The sequence below is a fragment of the Pseudophryne corroboree genome, chromosome 3, assembly GCF_028390025.1.
Source record: "Pseudophryne corroboree isolate aPseCor3 chromosome 3, aPseCor3.hap2, whole genome shotgun sequence".
Classification (NCBI taxonomy): Eukaryota; Metazoa; Chordata; class Amphibia; order Anura; family Myobatrachidae; genus Pseudophryne; species Pseudophryne corroboree.
The window spans coordinates 383,897,235-383,913,924 of record NC_086446.1 but is presented as its reverse complement, the minus strand read 5'-3'; the positions used below and the strand labels follow the sequence as shown (position 1 = coordinate 383,913,924).

Here is a 16,690-nt window from a genome sequence, read left to right as displayed (position 1 = left end):
AGGCAGTGCGTCGGCACATACAGAGCAGAACCGTGGTTCCAAACGCCACGGCAGGTTAGGAGTTTGGTGGTGGCAGCAAAACCCACCCACAACGCAGTGGGTGGAGTCAGTAACAGGCGGTTACTGACGGTAAGCAGGAATCCCCTATGTGGTCAGGCCTCGTGTGACTTGACCTTCCATTCTGTGCGCAGCCAACGGGATGCGAAAGCGGCGAGTGCTTTCGTACGGGACCGTCCTGTCACAACACCCTGCAAAAAAAGTCGGCGCCCTGGAAGAAGGGCCAAATACCCTTGGAAATAACATGACAGGCTGAACTCTGTACTTTCAAAGAACGAAGCTTCAAACCAGCATCAAGCCACCTCAACTGAAAGCCAAGAAGCGAAACTTGAAAGTATTAACCCTTTTCATACTCTGGTAGTTACGTGACAACTTGTTTCTGGCCACGCAACATCGTACAGACTACCAATGGCAAAAACCCCTTAGCTTTCAAATGCTCGGTCTCAAAAATTAGGCCATTAAAATCAAGGAAGGTCCTTGTATAGAAACGAACCTTGCTGAAGCAGGTCTGGAGCCCCCTGGGCCCTGCCAAAATAAAGAGAATGTCTGTGTACCACAACCTGCGTGCCCAGTTTGGAGGCCATTAGGATTACCATCCCTCGTTGATCCTTGATGCATTTGAGTACCCGAGGCAACACTTGTTTAGAAGGAAAACAGAAATGCTACATGAAAACCCCCACAAAACTGTCAAGGCATCCTCTGTATGCCAGTGGGTTCCTGTATCTCGCATAAAACTGTGGAACCCTGAAGTTGTGTTGATAGGCCATGAGAACTACCTGTGGAAAGCACCACTTCCAAACTACTTGTTGGAAGACCTCTGGATTGTGAAACCACTCCACAAAATAAACGTGGTTCTTTTGAGGAAGTCTGCTAATCAATTTCCCACTTCTGGTAGGAACACCGCTGAGAGTGGCAGAACAAAAGCCTCCACCCAGGAAAGGATTCGGCCACCTCTGCCATCGCTCTGTGTATCCCCCTGACAATTTACATACGCCACTGCCATGGCATTGTTCACCTGAACACAAACTGCCCAGCATGGGCTTCCAAGAGAGCTAGAAACATGACTCGGATCTTGAGCACATTGAACGGCAGAGCCATCTTGCCGTCTTAGACAGTAACCAAAGCCCCTGGAGCTGAAGATATAATATTATGGCACCACATTCTAGGATACTCGTGTCCACGGTCACAATACCAATCTGAAGTGACTAAGGAACATCCTTGGACAAGCGGATCGGAAACCAGCCACTAATGGAGAGATTGACAAGTGCTGATAGACAGAACAAAAGACTGAAACGAGAGGGGCGCTGAACACACCATCTAATTTGGAGAATTTCCCACTGGAATTCCCACGAGTGGAACCTTGTGTATGGAATGGTCTAAAAGGTGGAGACCATTGTGTCCAACAGCTGCATGTACAACATGGTCGACAGACGAGGCACTGACAGTACCGTCGTGACCATGATCTGTAAGGTCCGTGCTATGGACTCCCACCCCCAGGAACTGAAGGCGCTGGCGAGGGATTAAGAGAGACCTTTCAAATTTCAGGATCCAGCTGCAATCCTGAAGTACAGGAACCATGTAATATAAGTGCTTTTGTAACTGTAAAGCTGAATTGGCTGTCACGAGTAGATAATCTAAATAAGGTAGAATTGTGATACCTTTCTTGCACAGTATACTCGGCATCACAGACATACTTTTGGTGAATACCTGTGGAGCCATGGCTATTCTGAAAAGTAAAGCCTGGAAGTGTTAGTGAGTGGATCAAACTGCAAAACGAAGAAGTGAATGATGACCTGCCCAAATTGGTGCATGAAGATGCGTGTCCCTGACGTCTAGTCAGGCAAACAATTTGTTGGCTTGTATGCTGTGGATGACTGCTCAGAGATTGCATTCAAAAATGATGCTCCTACAACCTGGTGTTCAAGGCAAAAAAATTAAAACTGCCAGAATGAGCAGTTTGGCTTCTGAACCAAGAACAAGTTGGAGTAAAACCCCAGTTTCTGCTGTAGCTGTGAAACTGGAGCAATGACACCATCCGAGAGCAAAGAATTGATAGCCAGGTCCAATGCCACCCTTTCTCCGCATCTAGGGTAAAAGCGGTGATGTAAAGAAAAACACTGTGGTGGTGAACCCCTGAGGTCGATTTATGTAACCTCAGGAAATAATAATGGTCTCTGAACTGGAGCAGCCAGACTCTAAGCAAGGTGTCAAAGGGTCCGTCTAGCAGAGTATGGTCATAGCTGAAACTCAGGACACTACCTGAGCATAGTCTTGCATGGGTTTAACACACATATGCTGCTGCACCTCAAATTTGATCCGCCAACCTCTAGTAGATAATCTTGTTGCAGAACTTCAGTGATTCGTTCAGGGATTGTCAGATCAAGTCTCCATAGCTCAAGCCACTCATGCTGATGCTAGTAAAGGTCAGATTACAAACTTGGAGCCTTAGAAACTAAACCAATTTTTTTAATCAAGCGGATCCTTAAATGATGCTGAGCCCTAAACAGAAAGTCAGGTTTTTAGCTAAACACACCACAGCAGCTTAGGAGGTAAAGTCCACTTGGACACATGATTCGCTAGAAGTAGATTAAGGAAGCAAATTTGCAAGGATTGGTCAACTGTTTCTATGGTGCCCTTCCATGCTTATCCCATGAGATTAGAGCGATCTGAAGAAGATAGGAAAGTAACGACATTCTTGTGCAGACGCTTGAATGGATGCACAGCCACTGCTTGGGAATCCACATGCAACAGAACAAAGAGTTGTGCACAACTGCAATGAGATCTGCCATGTACTGAGTTGAGAAAGACTGTAGAGTCTCCGCCTCTGGGACAACTAGAGTCTCTGCAAGCTCACCCACCTGCTCCTTTGAATCCCAAACTTCTAACGGAGTCCTGGCAGGAGGAAGATGCCTATGCACCTCACGCAGCTGAGAAACCTCGAAAAAGCGGTACAAATAAGGCAAATCTTTTTCAAACTCTGAAGCTGTACGCTCCATAGTACGGAATCAGGTTGGATGAGACACCAATTGGGGAGTCGCAAAGCCAGGAGAAAACGATTTGGCAACATGCATCAAGGAAGCAAGTGCAGCAGTGATTTTCTCACTAAAGAACCTAGAGCCTTTGCACATTCCGGCCCTGCCAGAGCAGATGCGTTGGTCTCAGACACCTGCACGACACTAGGCCTTGTCTGACAATCTGCATACAACGCCCCAGAGTCTACCTGCCCACACGGTAATTCAACATTACACTTCGCACAAGTGCAAAACAAAGCCATAGTCTCACATTTTGATTTGACGGGTTTGGCTTTGTCCACCATAGCCCACACGCGGCCACGCAATGAACAGCGGACGCAGATACAGTATAACAAATTTCCAAATGCAAGAAAAATACACAGGGCACTGAGTAACTGCACAAATGTCAGAATAGCGCCAATAATAGATAAAATTAAATGAAAGAACTTATTATTCCTGAGAAGTTGACAGCATCAGGGAAGAGGAGCAAAAACAGCACCATATATTACAGCCAGCAGTATCTAGAACCAGGAAGTTCTACTTTCCCTTCACAAAGTCCCACGCAGCACAAAAGGACTGCACCACTCCTGCATAATGGGAAGGGTAGATCACACTCTGAGATTCCGTGTCCAGTATCATTCCCAGAAAGGAAAGCCTCTGCTTCGGTTCCAGGTGAGATTTTGGTAAGTTCAGAATCCACCCGTGATCCAGGAGTAGTGGTTGAGAGGCAAATACTGGATTGTGCCTTTATCAGAAGATCGTCCAGGTATGGAATTATGTTTACTCCCTGTTTGCGGAGTAGAAACATCACCTCTGCCATCACCTTGGTGAACACTATCGGTGCCATGGAGAGACCAAATGGCAGGGCCTGGAACCAGTAGTGGCAGTCCTGCAGTGCAAACCATAGATAAGCCTGATGAGGCAGCCAGATTGGAATGTGAAGGTACGCATCCTTGATAACCAGAGACACTAGGAATCCCCCCTTCCTCCAGATCTGAGATCACCGCTCTCAGAAACGCCATCTTGAATTTGAACACTCATAAGTACGGATTCAATGACTTAAGGTTCAAAATCGGCCTTACCGAACCGTTCAGTTTCCGTACTGCAAACAGGTTGGAATAATGGGGGTAATTCCAAGTTGATCGCAGCAGGAATTTTGTTAGCAGTTGGGCAAAACCATGTGCATTGCAGGGGAGGCAGATTTAACATGTGCAGAGAGTTAGATTTGGGTGTGGTGTGTGCAATCTGCAATCTAATTTGCAGTGTAAAAATAAAGCAGCCAGTATTTACCCTGCACAGAAACAAAATAACCCACCCAAATCTAACTCTTTCTGCACATGTTATATCTGCCTCCCCTGCAGTGCACATGGGCCCTCATTCCGAGTTGATCGCTCGGTATTTTTCATCGCATCGCAGTGAAATTCCGCTTAGTACGCATGCGCAATATTCGCACTGCGACTGCGCCAAGTAATTTTACAATGGAGATAGTATTTTTACTCACGGCTTTTTCATCGCTCCGGCGATCGTAATGTGATTGGCAGGAAATGGGTGTTACTGGGCGGAAACAGGCCGTTTTATGGGCGTGCGGGAAAAAACGCTACCGTTTCCGGAAAAAACGCAGGAGTGGCCGGGGAAACGGGGGAGTGTCTGGGCGAACGCTGGGTGTGTTTGTGACGTCAAAACAGGAACGACAAGCACTGAACTGATCGCACAGGCAGAGTAAGTCTGAAGCTACTCTGAAACTGCTAAGTAGTTAGTAATCGCAATATTGCGAATACATCGTTCGCAATTTTAAGAAGCTAAGATTCACTCCCAGTAGGCGGCGGCTTAGCGTGTGTAACTCTGCTAAAATCGCCTTGCGAGCGATCAACTCGGAATGAGGGCCATGGTTTTGCCCAACTGCTAACAAAAATACTGCTGCGATCAACTTGGAATTACCCCCAATATCCCTTGTTTTGCAGATGAGGCAGAACTGGAACAATGACCTTAGTCTGTACCAGTTTTTGAATGGCGTCCTGTAAGGGTATACCTGTTTTCTGTGAAACTGGTAAGCCTGATTTGAAGAATCTGTGAGGTGGGAGCTCCTGAAACTTCGGTCTGTAGCCTTGTGAAATAAGATCCATGACCCAGGGATCCTGGCATGATGTTGTCCATATGTGACTGAAAATTTTTAGTCGGGCTCCCACATGCCGGTCTTCCAGGCATCGCGGTCCACCGTCATGCTGAAGGCTTTGAAGAAGCAGAACTTGAGCTCTGTTCCTGTGAAAATGTAGTTGCTAGTTTTCGTGGTTTACCTCTAGTGCCTCTGGTTGCTTTAGAAGAACCTCTGGTTTTGCCCTTAAACTTGGCAGACCGAAAAGACTGTAGATTAGGTCCTGAGTAAGCCTTCCTGGCTGGGGGAGCTGCAGAAGGAAGATACGTGGACTTACCCGCAGTAGCTTTGGAGATCCATTTGTCTAGTTCATCTCCAAATAAGGCCTCTTATGTGTAGGGTAGGCCTTCCACGCCTTTCCTGGAGTTCACGTTGGCAGTCCACTGGCGTAGACTTAAAGCCTCTGGCTGCTTACACTGCCATAGCAGTGGTGCATGCATTAAGCAAGCCTATTTCTTTTATGGCTTCCACCATATAAAAGACTCTGCAAATTTTATGGTGCAGGATTAAAATAATCTCCCCCTTAGGCAAGGTACCTAACCCCTCAATTAGGTTACCAGACCATATTGCAATGGCCTTAGTAATCCACCCACATGCTATAGTGGGTCTCTGTGCCACCCCAGCAGCTGTATACAAAGATTTGAGTGTATTCTCAATTCTACGATCAGCCGTGTCTCTTAGGGAGGCTGCACCAGGGACAGGCAATACAATATTCTGGAGCAGCCTGGATTACTGATGCATCCACTATCCCATTTTTTTTCTATCCTCAGGAGGAAAGGGAAAATAAGATTTTACTCACCGGTAAATCTATTTCTCGTAGTCCGTAGCGGATGCTGGGGACTCCGTAAGGACCATGGGGAATAGACTGGCTCCGCAGGAGACTGGGCACTCTAAGAAAGATTTAGTACTACTGATGTGCACTGGCTCCTCCCTCTATGCCCCTCCTCCAGACCTCAGTTAAGGAAACTGTGCCCGGAAGAGCTGACATTACAAGGAAAGGATTTTGGAACCCAGGGTAAGACTCATACCAGCCACACCAATCACACCGTATAACTTGTGATAAACTTACCCAGTTAACAGTATGAACAAACAACAGAGCATCAACCAATGGATGCCAACATAACATACCCCTTTATTAAGCAATAACTATATACACGTATTGCAGAAAGTCCGCACTTGGGACGGGCGCCCAGCATCCACTACGGACTACGAGAAATAGATTTACCGGTGAGTAAAATCTTATTTTCTCTAACGTCCTAGTGGATGCTGGGGACTCCGTAAGGACCATGGGGATTATACCAAAACTCCCAAACGGGCGGGAGAGTGCGGATGACTCTGCAGCACTGAATGGGCAAACACAAAGTCCTCCTCAGCCAGGGTATCAAACTTGTAGAATTTTGCAAAGGTGTTTGAACCCGACCAAGTAGCAGCTCGGCAAAGCTGTAATGCCGAGACCCCTCGGGCAGCCGCCCAAGAAGAGCCCAACTTCCTTGTGGAATGGGCTTTCACTGATTTTGGATGCGGCAATCCAGCCGCAGAATGAGCCTGCTGAATCGTGTTACAGATCCAGCGAGCAATAGTTTGCTTTGAAGCAGGAGCACGAGTCCGCAATTCTGCCCGGTCCATATGGAAAACCAGATAGGGGCTTTTACATGACAAAGCCGCCAATTCTGACACACGCCTAGCCGAAGCTAAGGCCAACAGCATGACCACTTTCCATGTGAGATACTTTAGCTCCACAGTCTTAAGTGGCTCAAACCAGTGGGATTTCAGGAAACCCAACACCACGTTAAGATCCCAAGGTGCCACCGGTGGCACAAAAGGGGGCTGAATATGCAGCACTCCCTTAACAAACGTCTGAACCTCAGGCAGTGAAGCCAGTTCTTTTTGAAAGAAAAAGGATAGGGCCGAAATCTGGACCTCTATGGACCCTAATTTTAGGCCCATAGTCACTCCTGACTGTAGGAAGTGCAGGAATCGACCCAGCTGGAATTCCTCTGTAGGGGCCTTCCTGGCCTCACACCAAGCAACATATTTTCGCCATATACGGTGATAATGCTTTGCTGTCACGTCCTTCCTAGCCTTTATCAGCGTAGGAATAACTTCATCCGGAATGCCTTTTTCCGCTAGGATTCGGCGTTCAACCGCCATGCCGTCAAACGCAGCCGCGGTAAGTCTTGAAACAGACAGGGCCCTTGTTGCAACAGGTCCTGTCTGAGAGGCAGAGGCCATGGGTCCTCTGTGAGCATTTCTTGCAGTTCCGGGTACCAAGTCCTTCTTGGCCAATCCGGAACAATGAGTATTGTTCTCACTCCTCTTTTTCTTACAATTCTCAGCACCTTTGGTATGAGAGGAAGAGGAGGAAACACATAGACCGACTGGAACACCCACGGTGTTACTAGTGCGTCCACAGCTATCGCCTGAGGGTCCCTTGACCTGGTGCAATACCTTTTTAGCTTTTTGTTGAGGCGGGACGCCATCATGTCCACCTGTGGCAGTTCCCATCGATTTGCAATCTACGTGAAGACTTCCTGATGAAGTCCCCACTCTCCCGGGTGGAGGTCGTGCCTGCTGAGGAAGTCTGCTTCCCAGTTGTCCACTCCCGGAATGAACACTGCTGACAGTGCGCTTATGTGATTCTCCGCCCATCGAAGAATTCTGGTGGCTTCTACCATCGCCACCCTGCTCCTTGTGCCGCCTTGGCGGTTTACATGAGCCACTGCGATCTGACTGGATCAGAACCGGTTGGTCGCGAAGCAGGGTCTCCGCTTGACTTAGGGCGTTGTATATGGCCCTTAGTTCCAGGATATTGATGTGAAGGCAAGTCTCCTGCCTTGACCACAGCCCTTGGAAATTTCTTCCCTGTGTGACTGCCCCCCACCCTCGGAGGCTTGCATCCGTGGTCACCAGGACCCAGTCCTGAATGCCGAATCTGCGACCTTCGAGAAGGTGAGCACTCTGCAGTCACCACAGGAGAGACACCCTGGCTCTGGGGGATAGGGTGATTAACCGATGCATCCGAAGATGTGATCCGGACCACTTGTCCAGTAAGTCCCATTGGAAGGTCCTCCTATGGAACCTGCCGAAGGGAATGGCCTCGAATGATGCCACCCTCCTTCCCAGGACTCGAGTGCAGTGATGCACTGACACCTGTTTTGGTTTTAATAGATTCCTGACCAGTGTCACGAGCTTCTGAGCTCTCTCTATTGGGAGATAAACCCTTTTCTGGTCTGTGTCTAGGATCATGCTTAGGAGAGGCCGATGAGCTGTAAGAACCAACTGCGACTTTGGAATATATAGAAGCCAGCCGTGTTGCCGTTTCACTTCCAGAGAAAGTGATACGCTGTTCAGCAACTGCTCTCTTGATCTCGCTTTTATGAGGAGATCGTCCAAGTACGTGATAATAGTGACACCTTGCTTCCGCAGGAGCACCATCATTTCCGCCATTACCCTGGTGAATATTCTCAAGGCCGTGGAGAGACCAAACGGCAACGTCTGAAATTGGTAATGATCATCCCGTACCGCAATTCTGAGGTACGCCTGATGAGGTGGATAAATGGGGACATGAAGGTATGCATCCTTTATGTCCCGAGTCACGATAAAATCTCCACCTTTCAGGCTTGCAATAACCGCTCTTAGCGATTCCATCTTGAACTTGAACCTTTTCAGGTATATGTTCAGGGATTTTAAATTCAATATGGGTCCGACCGAACCGTCTGGTTTCGGGACTACAACATGGTCGAATAATAACCCCCTCCTTGTTGAAGGAGGGGAACCTTGACCACCACCTGTTGAAGATACAATTTATGAATTGCAGTTAACACTGTTTCCCTCTCGTGGGGGGAAGCCGGCAGGGCCGTCGGTGAGGGGGCATCTTCTCAAAGTCCAGCTTGTATCCCTGAGACACAATATCTATTGCCCAGGGATCTAACAGGGAGTGTACCCACTTGTGGCTGAACTGACGAAGGCGTGCCCCCACCGGGCCTAGCTCCGCCTTGCGGTGGATTTTTGTAGAGGCCGGGGAGGACTTCTGTTCCTGGGAACTAGCGGTGTTGTGCAGCTTCTTTCCTGTGCCCCCGCCTCTGGCAAGAAAGGACGCACCTCGGACTTTCTTGTTTCTTTATTCGAAAGGCTGCATTTGATATATATAAGGCAAAATATCAGAATTACCAGCTATAGCTGTGTAGACCAGGTCCGAGAACCCTTCTCCACACAATCCTCAGCCTTCCACATGCCTCTTAAGTCGGCATCATCTGTCCATTGCATATTCTACAGGATACGTCAAGCAGAAATCGACATAGCTTTGACTCTAGGACCCAGTATACTCATGTCTCTTTGGGCATGTTTTATATATATATATATATATATATATATATATATATATATATATATATATATATATCACTTAAGACAGCATCTTTAATATATATATGTATATATATCTATATACATACTAGGGTCTCAATCTCTGCTGATAAGGTACCTGTCCACGCTGCCACAGCGCTATAAACCCATGCCGACACAATCGCCGGTCTGAGTAGTATACTAGAATGTGCACGCTATCTGCAGGATCCCTGAGAATAGCTAGTGCTACCTTCTGTGCAAACAGGACACCCTAGGGGAAGATTCCCAACACATCCTGGCCCTAGTGGGGAAAGGATACTGCCTGAGAATTTTTTGTGGGAAGCTGCAGTCTCTTGTCTGGAGATTCCCGCTCTTTTTCCTCATGAGAGGAGGGAAATTTACCTCAGCTTTCTTCCCCTTAACATGTGTACCCTTGTGTCAGGGACAAATGAGTCATCAGTGATATGCAAATCATCTTTTATTAAAATAATCATATATTGAATACCTTTCAGCCATCTTGGCTGTAACTTTGCATTATCGTAGTCGACACTGGAGTCAAACTCCGTGTCGATATCAGTGATTATTTTGGATAGTGAGCATTGTGAGACTCTGAAGGTCTCTGTGACACAGGGACAGACATGGGTAGATTTCCTGTCTGTTCTCTAATCTTTTGTGCTATAAATTCACCTCAGCACTTACACATATCCAAACAGGTGTCGGCATTGTCGACGGAGACACCCTCTCACACACATATTTGCTCTATCTCCTCCTTAGGGGAGCCTTTTACCTCAGACATGTCGACACACACGTACCGACACACCACACACACAGGGGATGCTCTATTTGAAGACAGTTCCCCCACAAGGCCCTTTGGAGAGACAGAGAGAGAGTATGCCAGCACACACCCCAGCGCTATATGACCCAGGAATCACACAGTAACTTAGTGTTAACCCAGTAGCTGCTGTATATATTGTTTTTACGCCAAATTTATGTGCCCCCCCTCTCTTTTCCACCCTCTCTATCGTGCAGGGGAGAGCCTGGGGAGCTTCCCCTCAGCGGAGCTGTGGAGAGAAAATGGCGCTGGGGAGTGCTGAGGAAGAAGGCCCCGCCCCCTCAGCGGCGGGCTTCTCCCGCGATTTTGTGTAAAAATTAATGGCGGGGGCTCATGCATATAACAGTGTCCAACTGCATATATGCTGCTTTTGCCAGGAGGTACTTAATTGCTGCCCAGGGCGCCCCCCCCTGCGCCCTGCACCCTACAGTGACCGGAGTGTGTGGGTTAGTGTGGGAGCAATGGCGCACAGCTGCAGTGCTGTGCGCTACCTCATGTGAAGACAGGAGTCTTCTGCCGCCGATTTCGATGTCTTCTTGCTTCTGCCAGCTTCTGTCTTCTGGCTCTGCGAGGGGGACGGCGGCGCGGCTCCGGGAACGGACGACCAAGGTTAAGATCCTGTGTTCGAACCCTCTGGAGCTAATGGTGTCCAGTAGCCTAAGAAGCGCAACCTAGCCGCAGTTAGTAGGTTTGCTTCTCTCCCCTCAGTCCCTCGTAGCAGAGAGTCTGTTGCCAGCAGAAGCTCTCTGAAAATAAAAAACCTAACTAAAATACTTTCTTATTAGCAAGCTCAAGAGAGCCCACTAAAAGCACCCAGCTCTGGCCGGGCACAGATTCTAACTGAGGTCTGGAGGAGGGGCATAGAGGGAGGAGCCAGTGCACACCAGTAGTACTAAATCTTTCTTAGAGTGCCCAGTCTCCTGCGGAGCCCGTCTATTCCCCATGGTCCTTACAGAGTCCCCAGCATCCACTAGGACGTTAGAGAAAAGATGATATCAACCTTTTAGGGATTTGAAATTTCCTATCAGGATTAACCCACGGTTCTTCACATAGGGTATTTAGTTCCTCTGACACAGGAAAAGTGTCTGAGGATTTCTTTTTTTATATAAAATAAGATTCCTCAGTCTCCTCTGTTACCTTATCAGGGATATGCAGAACCTCTCGAATAGCTTCTATGAGAGCCTCTATTCCCTGTGACAGAGTAGCCTCCCCTACCTCTGCATCCACCTCCCCCTCCTCGATGTCTGACCCTCATCCTCAGAGTCAGACTGCAGGATATGGGCCAAAGTATGTCGATTGTCTTAAGTATTGCGTCTCTTTCTCATTGCAGGACAATTTAGTAGAAATATTAGATCATTCCCCTTAATGGAATCCAGCTAAGCTGGTTCTGCCCCGCTAGCCTGGGAGGGTACACTGCACCGAGTACACTGTAGTGAACTACCTGGAGATGAGGAACACTGTGCCTTACATGAAACACACTCTGTCTGACATCCTGTGTGTGTGTGCTTTCACTGTCACAATAACAGGTTAAATACACAATTAACCCACAAAGAGCCCCTTCAAGAGAGACACAGAGATAGCCTGGAGCCAGCACACAACACCCTTACTGCTAATGCCAAGCTTAGCCGGGTCGCAGACTAAGTAACCAGATTGGGGATTTAGTACACCAGTAAGCGCTCCCCCCCTGCTATGACCCCCTGGTACCACTGAGGTGAGCTGCTGGATCGGCTCATAGTAAAGCCCTGCCCCTTCAATGGCACGCGGTCTTCCCACTTTTTTATACTGGTTGAGGTGATTTTTAGTGCTTAAAATGGAGTCAGCGGCCTTTTAAGTCTATAATGCCAGTCTGGGTACTGTGTACACCCGTAGTGTAGACTCCGTTCGCTCCCTCAGAAGCGGTGCATCTGCACTGTGTAGTGAGTCTGGAGACTCCGCCGCCCCTGTAGAAGCCGTGCATCTCCGTACCCTCATGCTGCCACAATGACCAGCGACCCGCTAACCGGGATGCCGGCTTAGTACTCACCACTCTTCTATCTTCTGGCTCTGTTAGTGGTAGTGGTGTACTGCGGGAATGTACGCTTGCCATGGTGGGGCGTGCAAATAGTTCCCTCAGGAGCTATGTCCTATCAGCGGGGAACGGGACCACTAACCCTTCAAGAGGTTGGGCCATTCCCCTCCTTAAGTCCCACGAAGCAGGCAGGCTGGTGCCAACCAGTCCTGCCTGAAAATAACCAACAGAAAAAATAAATGCAGAAAACTCTTCAGGAGCTTCCAGCGACATGACCGGCTCCTCCGGGCACATTTTCTAAACTGAGTGTGGTAGGAGGGGCATAGAGGCAGGAGCCAGCGCACACTATCAAATTCTTAAAGTGCCCAAGGCTCCTAGTGAACCCGTCTATACCCCATGGTACTAAATGGATTCTCAGTATCCTCTAGGACGTAAGCGAAAGCACTAAGTATATACCCCTTTTGTTAGGGTGATAGAGGTGCACTTCCTGTATGCGTCTTTCACGTGCTGCTGGCAGTGTCCAGGCACCCAGCTGCGTTCCCAGCTACTGGGGATTGTACTGTGGTGCCTCCCACCTTCCCTGTGCCTGGGTTCCTGCTTCTGAACCCCGCAATCCAGCAGGAACTGTGTGAAAACCATACCTTCTCAGCCAACAGTATCCGCTCTTTAGAGAGCCTGCAAACTGTAAGAAGAGACTCCGCACTCACACACATATCCATCTAGGGAGAACAGGGAAGATACCAGCCCATAGAGAAGGAGGGAAAGGGATTATTTTTTTATTATATAATATATACTCAGTGCTGACCTACTCCTTCAGCAGAGGGGAGGAGCTTTATAGAAGCTAATTAGCTAATTCATTAAGTGGTGACACCTGCCTCCATGCCACTCCAACCCCAAGTGTAATAAATGTGTCCCCCAAATGAAGGAAAGAGACCTTTTGTTAAAGAGAGTTGCATTATTAACCAATCCTCAAGTAAAGCATCGAGCATATCCTTTACATTGGGATGTAGTTATGTGACCGGTGGTCTCACAACACCGGCATCTACATTCCACCCCCTCACTATGTCGACGGTAGACATGCTGACCAACAGGAACTATTCCCATGACACCCATAGAGTGGGAATAGAACAGAGCCCTCAGCGTGGCGAGCCCGCAAGTGGCTTCGCTGTGCTTTCACCCCCCGGCATCTAAATGCAGGGATCCCGCCATCGGTATTGTGACCACACACACACCCAACCCTTTACATTATAGTCATCTTTCCCCTGTACTACAGCTGTACAGCATGGATTTCTACATTTTCAGGTTGGATGCTATCTAGGTTAATGGTATAAAGACTTTCTCAGGAATGAAATACTGTGTTTTTACAATGGGTAACACCTTTCCACACATATGCATCAAAATTATACACATTTTTTTCTACTCCATCAGGCTAGCCCTCCCATGTACATTTCATTAGATTTGTTGCTTACACTGTGCCAAGACAGATAGTTATACAAGATTAGTGGAGTGTAGTATCTTAGAACTGACAGCAGGTTGTGAGCTGATCTGACACAGAATAAACACAGTGCCCCACCTGCAGAATGTAGAGGGTAAACGTGGTAATGCCTAACCAGCTGTGCAGGCTGTACATATCAGGAATGGCGTTCTTTTTGTGGAACTGAAAAACAGCAACAATCCCTGAAAGAAAGAAAGAAAGACGTTGGTATGAAATCATCATTGATGTATAATATAATCTCTTCTTTCATACTGGAATACATGCAGGTATCTGACTCAGAAGCAGCTGTAAGCAGTGATTTTAAAGAAACGTCAGTAATGTTACATTTAGTATTGCACAGTATCCGTTTTTGTTACATTTTTAATAAATGTTGCCATGCCTACAACAAACCCTGGCAATATCACAGAATAATCAATGGTACAGATTACCATCAGTTAAACCATTTGGTTAAGTGGAGGACATGTTACACAGATATTGTCTGATGTTTTCTATATCTTTCAGTTATATAATGTGTATAGGGCTCCCAAACTCTCAGAAGGCAGGGCATGCTGGGAGAGCTGGACCTCTACAGGTTCTGTAAGCGTGCTTGTCCAGTTTATGGCCCATATGTATTTAGCCTTAATAAGTGATAAAGTGGACACTGATAAAGAGTGATAAATGACCAGTCAATCCGCTTCCTAACTGTCATGTTACAGAATGTGTTTGAAAATAGGATTTTAATTACCTACCAGTAAATCCTTTTCTCGTAGTCCGTAGAAGATGCTGGGGTCCACATTAGTACCATGGGGTATAGACGGGTCCACTAGGAGCTATTGGCACTTTAAGAGTTTGAGAGTGTGGGCTGGCTCCCTCTATGCCCCTCCTACCAGACTCAGTCTAGAAACTGTGCCCGAGGAGACGGACATCTTCGAGAGGATTATACAGAGATAGTGGCGAGATTCACACCAGCTCACACACAAGGCAAACCAAGCTAACTAGCTTGAAACAACAGCAACAGCTTAACAATATTACTTACCAAGTAACGAAACAGTACTTACCAAGAACTAACCAGTACTGAACTAAGTAACCACTGCAGGATCATGAAGTGCTGGGCGGGCGCCCAGCATCCTCTACGGACTACGAGAAAAGGATTTACCGGTAGATAATTAAAATCCTATTTTCTCTTCCGTCCCGGAGGATGCTGGGGTCCACATTAGTACCATGGGGATGTACCAAAGCTCCCAGAACGGGAGGGAGAGCGCGGAGGCTCCTGCAGAACTGATTGACCAAACATCAGGTCCTCAGAGGCCAAAGTATCGAACTTGTAGAACTTTGCGAACGTGTTCGACCCCGACCAAGTAGCCGCTCAGCATATTTGTAAAGCCGAGACACCCCGGGCAGCCGCCCCGGAAGAACCCACCTTACGAGTAGAGTGGGCCTTAACAGACGTAGGACACGGCAAGCCTGCCGTAGAATATGCATGCTGGATAGTGAACCTGATCCAGCGAGAGATCGTCTGCTTAGAAGCCGGACACCCAATTTTCTTGGGATAATACAGGACAAACAGAGAGTCCGATTTTTTCTGTGACGAGCAGTCCTCTTCACACAGATTTTCAGAGCCCTTACAACATTCAAGGACTTTGATGAAATTGAGGAGTCCGTTGCAACTGGCACCACAATAGGTTGGTTGATATGAAATGCCGACACAACCTTCGGAAGGAACTGCAGACGTGTCCTGAGCTCAGCTCTATCTTCACAGAAGATCAAGTATGGGCTTTTACATGACAAAGCCGCCAACTCCGACACACGTCTAGCAGAAGCCAAGGCCAACAAAGTGACAGCCTTCCACGTGAGAAACTTGACCTCTACCTCCTGTAGAGGCTCAAACCAGTCAGACTGGAGGAACTGCAACACCATGTTAAGTTTCCAGGGCGCCGTAGGCGGCACAAAGGGAGGCTGGATGTGCAGAACACCCTTCAAAAAGGTCTGAACCTCAGGGAGGGCAGCCAACTGTTTCTGTAAGAAAATGGATAGGGCCGAAATCTGGACCTTTACAGAACCTAATTTCAGGCCCATATCCACACCTGCTTGGAGGAAGAGGAGAAACCGTCCAAGTTGAAACTCCACCGTAGGAAACTTCTTGGATTCACACCAAGACACATTTTTTTCAAATGCGATGGTAATGTTTAGACGTTACTCATTTCCTAGCCTGTATCAGGGTAGGAATGACTTTGTTTGGAATGCCCTTCCGAGCTAGTATCTGGCTTTCAACCTCCATGATGTCAAACGTAGCTGCGGTAAGTCTTGATAAGCGAACGGCCCCTGCTGCTGCATGTCCTCCCAAAGAGGAAGAGGCCTCGGCTCTTCTAGCAGTAGATCCAGAAGATCAGCGTACCAAGCCCTTCTTGGCCAGTCCGGAGCAATGAGGATTGCCTGAACTTGTGTTCTCCTTATGAGTTTTAGAACTCTTGGAATGAGTGGAAGTGGAGGAAACACTTACACCGACTGGAACACCCACGGAGTCAGTAGGGCGTCCACCGCAATGGCTTGTGGGTCCCTCGACCTGGAACAATACCGCTGAAACTTCTTGTTGAGATGAGAGGCCATCATGTCTATTTGAGGTACACCCCAAAGATCTGTTACCACCATGAACACCTCCGGATGGAGTCCCCACTCCCCTGGATGGAGAGTGTGTCTGAGGAAGTCCGCATCCCAGTTGTCTACTCCCGGAATGAAGATTGCTGACAGCGCCAATGCGCGTTTTTCTGCCCAGAGGATGATTCTTGTTACCTCTGACATTGCAGCTCTGCTC

General features: G+C 47.9%; 1 protein-coding gene across 2 annotated transcripts in view; it reads right to left on the bottom strand.

Moving 5' to 3' along the window:
* LOC135055670 (transmembrane ascorbate-dependent reductase CYB561) overlaps window positions 1-16,690 on the bottom strand; it is a 424,857-nt gene that overhangs the window by 14,194 nt on the left and 393,973 nt on the right. For both annotated transcript variants that reach the window (XM_063960007.1, XM_063960006.1), the window contains one exon: window positions 13,978-14,081. In XM_063960007.1, the coding sequence (XP_063816077.1) occupies window positions 13,978-14,081 (104 nt within the window). The remainder of the gene's footprint in view (window positions 1-13,977; window positions 14,082-16,690) is intronic.